This window comes from Puntigrus tetrazona, chromosome 10, assembly GCF_018831695.1.
Source record: "Puntigrus tetrazona isolate hp1 chromosome 10, ASM1883169v1, whole genome shotgun sequence".
NCBI lineage: Eukaryota > Metazoa > Chordata > Actinopteri > Cypriniformes > Cyprinidae > Puntigrus > Puntigrus tetrazona.
Window position 1 is genome coordinate 10,399,159 of NC_056708.1, and position 9,863 is coordinate 10,409,021.

At 36.8% G+C, this 9,863-nt stretch overlaps 1 protein-coding gene and 1 long non-coding RNA gene across 2 annotated transcripts; both read left to right on the plus strand.

Annotated features, from left to right (window-relative positions):
* Nucleotides 1-1,109: 1,109 nt before the first annotated feature.
* wdr74 (WD repeat domain 74) lies at nucleotides 1,110-6,891 on the plus strand. The gene is made up of 10 exons (XM_043250871.1): nucleotides 1,110-1,270; nucleotides 1,430-1,536; nucleotides 1,625-1,749; nucleotides 1,867-1,930; nucleotides 2,669-2,812; nucleotides 2,906-3,007; nucleotides 3,848-4,004; nucleotides 4,244-4,386; nucleotides 4,574-4,627; nucleotides 4,791-6,891. The coding sequence occupies exons 1-10, from the start codon at nucleotides 1,210-1,212 to the stop codon at nucleotides 4,968-4,970; spliced, it is 1,137 nt and encodes a 378-aa protein (XP_043106806.1). The 5' UTR covers nucleotides 1,110-1,209; the 3' UTR covers nucleotides 4,971-6,891.
* Nucleotides 6,892-7,180: 289 nt separating this feature from the next.
* On the plus strand, nucleotides 7,181-9,222 carry LOC122352597. The gene is made up of 2 exons (XR_006251890.1): nucleotides 7,181-7,391; nucleotides 8,567-9,222. It is a non-coding gene; the product is annotated as an uncharacterized LOC122352597 (long non-coding RNA).
* The last annotated feature ends 641 nt before the right edge of the window (nucleotides 9,223-9,863 follow it).

The window sequence follows — 9,863 nt, forward strand, 5'->3', positions numbered from 1 at the left end:
CACGTACAACACCTTTGACAGATATTTCCAGCATGCCATGTGGGTGCTCTTCTAATGGAGTCCAAGAGTACCATCTGGTGGATTCTTCCACACTCAGAAAGCATCTTCTCTCCACTGTCCTTCAGGAAATGCTATTTTAGGGCAACTGCAACTGATTTCAGTTAATTCGATGATATTGTGTTTTATATTTTTATAGATATTTATTTTCAGTCTATGAAAAAATTACAACCTATTATCTTTGCATTCTCATGCAGCTAGTGTTTGTAATTCTTAAAAGCAGTAGTTGCACAGCGTGCATCCAAGGAGTCTGTGATGTGACTAAAAGTGATTCGAATAAAAAAAAAAACATTTAAATTTGTTCCCTTAACAACTGACAATTTTTATTTAAGAACCAATGTGATTTTGGGTAACTTGTATACACTAAGTGAGAATTTTGTTGGATTTCCAGAATTATACATTTTATGTAGTTTTAAAAGCACAAAATAATGTATTAATTATGACTAAACATATAACATACATTGGTTGAGTAGAAATTGTTAAGAGTAAAAAATATATATTTTAAAGCCAATGTAATTAGAAAGTATGAAAGTCATGCAAATTGAAGTGTGCAAACCATAAAGAACTACATTGAGACGGTATAATTTGATTATTATTTTTATCTTCTTTTTTTTTATACTTTTTTTTTTTGGTAAAATTTTGGTCACTCCCAGTTTATGTAATTAATACGTTTGAAACGAAGCAGCTATGTCTTTTAAAGCATAAGAATCAGAATTATCTTGGGGTCAAAAAGGTTAAAGACTACTGGTTTATAGCAACGTTAAAGGGAAAATAAAAAATGACGCTACTCACGTTAATGTTGTTGAAAACCTGTCTTATTTTTATCCATGGAAAACATTTCCCAAACATTATGACTAACCTAAAACATCCCTTTCTTTGCTAATATCTAACATATTTTGTGTTTAAGTGAAAAATAAAATCTCCAAATAGAAACAGATTATAATACTTTCATGCAACCGTAATGACTGCAATCGCGCGGCAACACGCAGAAACTTGCGCTGATGCTTAGCGTCAGTAGACCCAGTCCTAGTGGGGAACGGAACCAAAAATCCCCAGGTTGTGCGTTTCAGCCGGACATAGTTGTGTGCGACAGTAACGTGGAGCTCTGTTTTCATTTAGTCAGTAACCCCAAAATCACTCGTTTTGGTTCAAATGGCTGCGAAAAGCCAAATATGTTCAATATGGCTTGGATCCGAAACTGGAATATTAAAAGGTAAATTGTTTTTAGTCTCTTTAACGACAGATCGTACACTTTTCTGGCTAGCTAGCTAGCCGTGTATAGTACACGTGAGTTGGCACCACAAATGTGCCATTTAATGTTCTTGAGGGCCACCGAAATATTGATTTGTTATTATCCATATTTCATCTCTAGGGGTGAGTTTAACCAAAAAGCAGGCGTTTAACTTTTGTGAGATGAGCTGCTTGAGTCGAGATCAAGAGGTTTGCGTGTTGGCATGGGGAGACCCTCACGAATCAGAGGTGAGAAAGAGAGAGAACTGGAGTAACAGACTTCATCGCCATGCTTTGGTGACTGACAGACGTTGTCTAAGAGTGTATGTCTTTTCAGGTGTTAGTGGGCAGTGTGAACGGCACTGTGAAAACATTCAGCACAGATAAGGGGATCTTCACAGCGACCAGAGAGTGTGGAGATCCTTCACAGGGCAGATTCACAGGACTGGCTGTCACTGACAGGTGGTTGCCAATGTCATGTTATGCTCATCTCCGCAGGGGCTAATGAATTACTGGATGTGTTGTTGTTTTGCGTAGCTGTACTGTAGGAATGATGGACTTTTCCCCCTCTTTTTCCAGTTCTATGATTACATGTGTGGAGTCAGGACTGCTGAAGGTGTGGAGGGAAGGCAGTACAGAAACAGTAAGCCAGTGTGTCCTGCAGTGTGGTTTGGTGTTTTTTCAAATTTACATATTAATTATAATACATGCACTTGTGTGTTAATAAAAAATACAACTGCAAATGCTGAAAAGTCAGCACCAATCTCTGCATCTAGAAATAAATCTCAGCAGATTCATGGTGAATTTATGGAACAAATAGAATAAATTGATGAAATAATTCAACTTTTGTGGCATTATGTTGCCTCTCTGAACAATAGAAAAGAATTTTGTCCCTATAATATAATTGCATAAAAGGCTCAGTGTCAGCATAATATATATATATATATATATATATATATATATATATATATATATATATATATATATATATATATATCAGAACTGTCATTTATCACTTTATATTAATTATATTGAAATGATCTTTAGAAACAGTCAAAAAGGAATTTCTAACAGTTGTGCCTTTATTGCAAGTGTATTTGTTGATGTCTGACTGTTTGAAAGAAGTGGGAGAAGAGGTTTTATTGTGCTGTTTTCTGTCTCTAAAAAGATTACATAGTGACCCAACATTGTCTATTTTACTTGTTTCTTTTATATGGCTAGTAGCGTAGTAAAGGTACTGTTTCTACAGTTTGAATTGTAGATTAGGATTGAATAATGTATGATGGTCACTTAATCTTCATGATAATTGTTGAGTATTAAGATAGATGTGGACTTGTAGTGAATCTGATCCTCAGCCAACCTCATCTGTCTCTGCCCTTAGGTTGAGGTAAATGTTGGAAATGGAATATGCAGAATGCAACAGAACCCATCACAGCGCCATCATGTGGCTACAGGGGGTAAAGAGAACCCACTGAAAGTTTGGGATCTGGAGAGACCAGATAAGCCAATATTCACAGCCAAAAATGTAAGGCAGAAGAACAAAACTGCTACCTTTTTAGGCCACGGTAGTTGATTTCTGTGTTTCGAACCTTATTACTTTATTTCTTCAATCCATCAGGTAGCCCATGACTGGTTAGATATGCGAGTGCCTGTGTGGGTGAGAGACATTGGCTTCATCCCAGATTCAGATAAAATAGTTACATGCACTGGACACCATCAGGTTTGGCTTTACTCTGGATTTATCCATGTGTGCTTGTATGCTGTTGTTTCTGTTTACTTTAGAAATATCATATGGTATTTTTGTTTACAGTGAACACCTGAAATGATGTACACTTGACATTCAAATCTTTGGTGTCAGTAACATAAAAAAAACTAATTTGTAGTCTATTTGTAATGGTTATTAATTTATTGCTAAACAATTTCAGTGTAAGCAACAATGTGGTAAAATATTGTTTAAAATTGAAATAACTATTTGAATGGATTTTAAAATGTATTTCTTTTATAGCAAAGATTTTTCAGCAGCCATTAATTTAGCCTGTGATCCAACAAAATTCTTCTTATTAGAGATAAAACAAATTATATTATACTTTATATTACATTTTATATTTCTTAATCTTACCTCAAACCTTTAAATAGTAGTGTATTTAATTGAGTTCTGTCTCATTCATTGTAGTAGTGATTTGGTTTTTACCGAATAAAGTAAATTAACTATCCAGTCATTTTAATACAAAATCATATATGATCTGTATGAAGTCAGTATTTATACCAGTGAATTTCTTTTTGATTTCATGTATTCTGTACTAAACCTTCAGCTTATAGTTAATTGGTTAGTGTTATTAAAACACGGCTTTAAGCCATCATCAGCTGTTTTAAAATGCAAAATGTTTTGTTTGTTAGATTTAACAGCTACGAAAAATCCCGAAATAAAAAGCGCTTTGCAGCTTATCCCTAACCCTTTGCCATTGTGTTTATTCATGTCTTCCTTTGTGTCTTAAGTTGAACGTCTGTGATCAAACATGACTCAAAATATCCTGCCCTCTCTGTTCTGCTCCTCCGTCAGGTGCGTGTGTATGACCCTCAGACGCCTCAGAGAAGGCCGGTGTTGGAGGCTCGGTTCGGAGAGTACCCGCTCACGGCGCTCTCTCTTCCTGCCAACCGGGGCACAGTGGTCGTGGGCAACACTCACGGAGAGCTCGCCATCCTTGACCTCCGGAAAGGTAAGCAGTAGGTGGATACACCGTTTATTTTTTTCCTCTTAGGCAGGTTTGGATCCGCACGAAAGCGTTTGTTTTGAACCGAAGCTTCATTGCTCAGGGTTTGCTGTCCTGGATCCGTGTGTGTTCCAAGTATAAAAGATGTATTTGGCCAGCCGTTCTCCTTATATGCACTGCAATATTATTGAACTCCTGAGAGTGTTGTTTTGTCTGACCCCATTTTCTTCTCTCTCTGCCTGCAGGGCTTGTGCGTGGGTGTCTTAAGGGTCTGGCGGGGGCAGTGCGGGGGTTGCAGTGCCATCCTTCCCTCCCGTTGGTGGCCTCTTGTGGTTTAGATCGTTTTCTGAGAGTACACAGCCTGGAGGACCGTTCCTTACAGCACAAGGTATGAATGCACAAGAAACCAGGTTTCTTTGTCCATTCTCCGTGCGCTTCATCGCTCTCATTCTCTGCAGATTTCCGCATAGCCCCTCTCCTCTTATTACCATCTGATTGCATGTACCATATAATCAGAAGTGCCTCCCACTCAGTGTTATGTTTGTATAAATGAACATTTTTTTTTTTCTGTGCAGGTATATCTGAAGTCACGACTCAATTGTGTGCTGCTGTCTAGCAGAGAACTGGAGGTAAGCGGCGGTTCGGTGTCAGGGGGAGCATCGTTTTGATGATTCGCTTTTATGTAACTGCCTATCAGCGGCAACAACAATGGAAGTTGCTTTCTCGCCGATGCCTTTATACTGCATCCTAATGACTTAAACATTTGACTCTTTATGTGCTTTTCTCTTGTAGTCATCAAGTGCTGATGTTAGTGGAGATGTAGAGGAGGTGAAAGCAGAGGGAGAGGAGGATGAGGTTTGGGATACCATGGAAACGGTGACGGAGAAGACAAAAAAGAGGGCCGCCCAGAAAGACGAAGCAACTGTTACTAAAGTAGATGGAAAAAAGAAACGAAAACTAGTGAAAAAGTGATGTAAAGTGATTTCCGATGGACATTTTTATATACAGTTTGTCATTTTTTTTTGAGTAACAGTAACTGTATCACCAGTGGCCAAGAAAAACCGGAAAACCTGAGAGACTCTTTAATATGGATATATAATAATAGGCGCATGTCATTATTTTGGTCCATAAAGTGTATTTGAACATACTCAACATGTGGTTCTGAAATTGCATTTTAAATAAGTTAACCAGGTTATTAAAAAACATATGTGTCCTATTAATCACTGTATTTCTGTATTGAACAGAATTTAATGAAGAGTCTGTATACCATAAATACAGAATCGTTCTGAAATGTGTTCTCAATCTTACTTAAAAATATAAAGCCAAACTGTCACAAACATTAGTAGAGTGCACTCTAATAGAAATATTTTCTACAGAAACCCCAATTACAATTTTTGGCCTTTGATGTGTAAAAGACTACACGTGTTAAGACAATACTACTTTACACCGGTTCAAATTCTTTCCAAATCCCTATTTATACTATCCTTTTTACAATTAAATTGATTTACTTTTTACCGAGACAAAGATATTGTCTTGAATCTGTGCTGGTCTAAAGACCTTGACTTGACCGTGAGCGACCATACATACCTGTGCTTGTGTGGGTGTGTGTATTATACAGCGTTATGCACACTTAAACACACCCTATTCTAGCCTCTCTGATAAGATAAGGGACATCTTGGCTAGCACCGAAACTGTCGACTTTGTAAATGAGAATATTAGTAGCTAATGACTGATTTATAAAGCTGCACGTTTCAAAAACACAACATTTGAAAGAACTGCTCTGTTATAACTGACAAGGATTCGCATCAAATGCGTTCTGTCCAAGCTTCTTTTATGTGTAGATCTGATAAAAGACAGTGATGTTCAAGGAAATAAATGTGAATAAAGGTTTTTATGCTGTTTAGTGCACCTAATAAGTGACGCCTTCAACGTGATATACTTTTAAAGCATTTTAAAGAAGCTGAAGAGCAAAGGCCATAAAATATAGAGGGGGTGATGAAGTATGACAACATGAACATGAACTCTGAGACCGTGCAGTGTGCATTATTACTGATTGCTGACTTGGGACTAAAAAAACTGAAACACAGCTTTATATGCAGGGCGACAGCCTCAAAATTTCCTGTGTGCTTCTGGTAAATTTTGAAAACCATGAAATACTGCTTGTTTGTGGTTTGACCCTGAGCACTGTAACAAGGTCGTAGCCACTTGATTTCCTCTTTTACAGTGAGGGAAATAGCTGACATTAATCCAAGAAACAACCATCACGTTACATTACACATCATAAAATCTGTTTATCTGTAATTACTCAATCATTTTCCAATAGATGTGTGTGATTTGAGATTGTTTGTGTTTTTTATTTTGCTGCAAGTCCAGTCACAAACGGAGAAACTTAACAGATCGCAACCCTTTTTACATCCAGGTTTACCTCGATTTACCTTACTGTGGTACTATCTTATGTGCTTAGATGGAGTATTTTGTCGTGGTACATTAATAGACGGACTATTCTTGTGTTTGACAATCGAAATTCCTTCACACAGTGTGCACTTCTGTGCTCTTTAACCTAACAATGGCAATAATTAACCTTCCCTTATGAGCATTTTATTATCCTGTTATAAAGCCTGCTTTTTTCATTCTTTGATCAATGTTTAGAGTCCATAGTCTATTTTATCTATTCTAATCATGCAGCATTACCTCATGTTGTGCCATTACCAGTAATTAAGACATTGACCTACATCACACGTTTGCTGATTTATAAATCAGGTCTCAGCGACTCACAGCCGGTGAATATATCATATGAATATGCAAAAATAAGACTTTATAATAGTTTTAGTGATATTCAACAAACAATGTTCTGATTCCTTTCATAGGAAATAATAAAAGTAAGTTAAACCGTTGCGCCCTCTAGTGGTTTATTGCGTTTATGGTAAACCGTTCAGACTTCAGAATTGAGTCTGTTTGGCCCACAACATTTCTTTAGTCTGTTTTAAAGAAATGTGTAGCTTTGAAGTGTTTTGAAAAACATAAATGTGCTTAAAAGCATACAAAAAAGATAGAAAGCGTGTAAGTCCATAGGAGTCCAGGATGTTGGATTTGAGGGGCAGGGCCAAAAAGATGTTAAATATTGACGGGAGTGTAATTATTAACTAAGCTTCAACTCCAAATCACTTTTAAACTGGCCTCTCTCGGCCTGACATAGCACTGCTGGCCGACGCTCGCCTCTCACCTGCTGGCTCTCTCGTCATGCTGCTACCGACTTTGCTGGTTTTAGTTGCTTTTTTAATTTTTTCATAGTCATATTTTTCAATGCTTCTGTTAACTGTTAAAAAAAGTTCTTTTGTTTGCATTCGTGTTCTTTTTTTCTGATATGGACTCCCACAAGGAAGAATTTTGAATGTAAGTAAATCTTCATTGGAAATAAAATACTGCGTTCACGTGTGAGGAATGTATAATTTTTAAGAAGTAGTATAAATATGTGTATAAAAAAACAGCAAAATTCATGCGAGGTTCACATCTTTGTCTCGCCTCTCTGCAATTACGCTGATTCATGTAGGAATTTTCACTGTTAACTTCTGTCTGTTGGTTTATAAAAGGCTAGATTAATATCCTAATGTAAAAATATACCTGCATTGTCCAACGAAATCAAGCGAATCCTTTTAAAGAGGATGAGAAAAGAATGCAAAAGGCTTCTGCTCAGCCTTCAAACATTTAGCATTACTTTCCAAAAACAGGATCTTACAAAGATCAATCACAAAGATCAATTTAAACTTTTTTTTCTTCATTAAATGAAGTCAAAATGACAACAGCCACAATGTAATACACTGTCGTGTGCATTTTTTTTTTGCTCTTCTTATATTTTCTACAAAGCACGTTTGATAAAATACATGCATTACTCCGATATCAAGTACCACAATTGGGAATTGACATAAAAACGAACCACCTACATAGGTTCACGCCATTGATTTTCTCTCACCCTACACAAATGTTGGATACGGCGCAGGGATGAGAAAGATAATGGTGGATTCAAAATATGATAACAGGAGCAGATAACACAGACTGACTCATGTGCTGTGTGCCCCCTTTAATTGCTTTATTGTGCTGTTTTTTCCAAAGGTAGCAAGGAGCAGTGGGAGTTTTACAGCAAGGCAAAGTCTAAAATATGTTATAAACAAAGAAACCAAAAAGAGAGAAAGAACATGATAGAGAATGTGGGATGGGTAACTCGTGACTAAAAGGAAGTGATATCTATGAAATTAAAACTTAGGGACATAAAGGCACATAAATTATTGAGCGACACACCCTTTTTTCTCTCAGCTCATACACAAATTCTGCCAGGCACCCTCATGTTGACTGCCATCATAAAATTGCTGTTATCAAGATCGGTCTTAGCACTTTGGACGCGCTGTTGGCCAATAATGGAGTCTATGGCATGTCATAAAGATGAGAAAGAAATAAGAGGTCAAAGTCATGAGCCAACAGAGGAACTCTCACATGTCCTTAATGGCAGTCATTAGCCATTGTTTGAATCCTGACTTAACTCTCTAACTCGGTTCTCTGTGCTTTTATTTCAGGTGGGACGTTCTTCTTCTTTTGTATTTATTTATTTATCTTTTAAGAAAACTTCGAAGAAGTCTGTGGCGAGAATGGCACACTGACTAGCGTTCGTGTGAGAATAAGTGTACTTCCTCCCGCTGTCCAAAGGGAGCGCACTCCAAAGATCTGGTGCTGACTGCTTGTAACAGCAACTCCATGTGGAAGTTTTTTTTTTCTTCCAGTGGAGCTGCTGTTGCGTGCAGATAGTGACCTTTATCTCCTTTGGTTCTGCGTGAAAATACAGTTCTACTTAATTATCTGGATTTCATTTGTGTGGCTGTAAATCCTAATGCATGTTAATAGAAAGCATGTTTAACTCAGGGTCTAGGACACCGGGTGATGACCTATGAATTGACAGCCAGTGTTTGCAGTCCAGCTGCCTGTCAGTTCTGTAGGCCACTGTCCTGTTTATCCTACTAAACACACACTGATTTGCACAGAGAATGCAGGGCATTTTAGAAATGTTGGACTAGAATTTTTTGAGGAACATCTATGCATTAATGTAGCTGTTATTGTTTCATATTATATTTATTTGTTTTCATTTTACTGTATTTAATGTCATGTAAACATTACATTATTTCAAAATGCATTTTTTTATATTAAATAAATGTGACTTTTACAGTATATATAATTATGTGTTGTGCCTTTGCTCTCACTCTTTTCATGATATATCACCTTTTTTGTCATCTTCTCTACAGATATTATATATGATATGAGTTAAGACCCATTTACACCAAGGACGGTGGTAAAAAATTATATATTAGCTATAATAATACTATATAATAACATATCGCATCCACACCAATTCATAATAAAGTTCTGTTTATTATAGGTGCACACCTGAGGCTTTAAATGCTCAACCTAGATTTCCCTTTTCCAATAGAAGTATAATGTTTATTAAAATCATCCTTGGTATCAATGGGCCTTTAGTGACATTTTGAATGAGCTATAGAAAAGAAAATATGATCACTGACAGAATATGCCACTTCATTCAAACAAGCTGATTTCCTGTAAATGCCAGACTGCTTTCACTATCACAGGTGGAAAAGTCAGGGGAGTTCTAGCTTTACAGGAATAGGTCTAAGACAAAAATAAGCTCACAGCTTACCAACATGTGAAGGGACAGGCCATCGCAAATGTTGCATTATAAGATGGCTGATTAAAATACATAGGCTTAAATTGTTTAAATAATGATTTTGTTTTTTGAAGGAAAATGTGATCGTCTTTCTGAGCTTCTAAGAAACCAAAGCATTAGGAACTCCCTGCAATCCACAG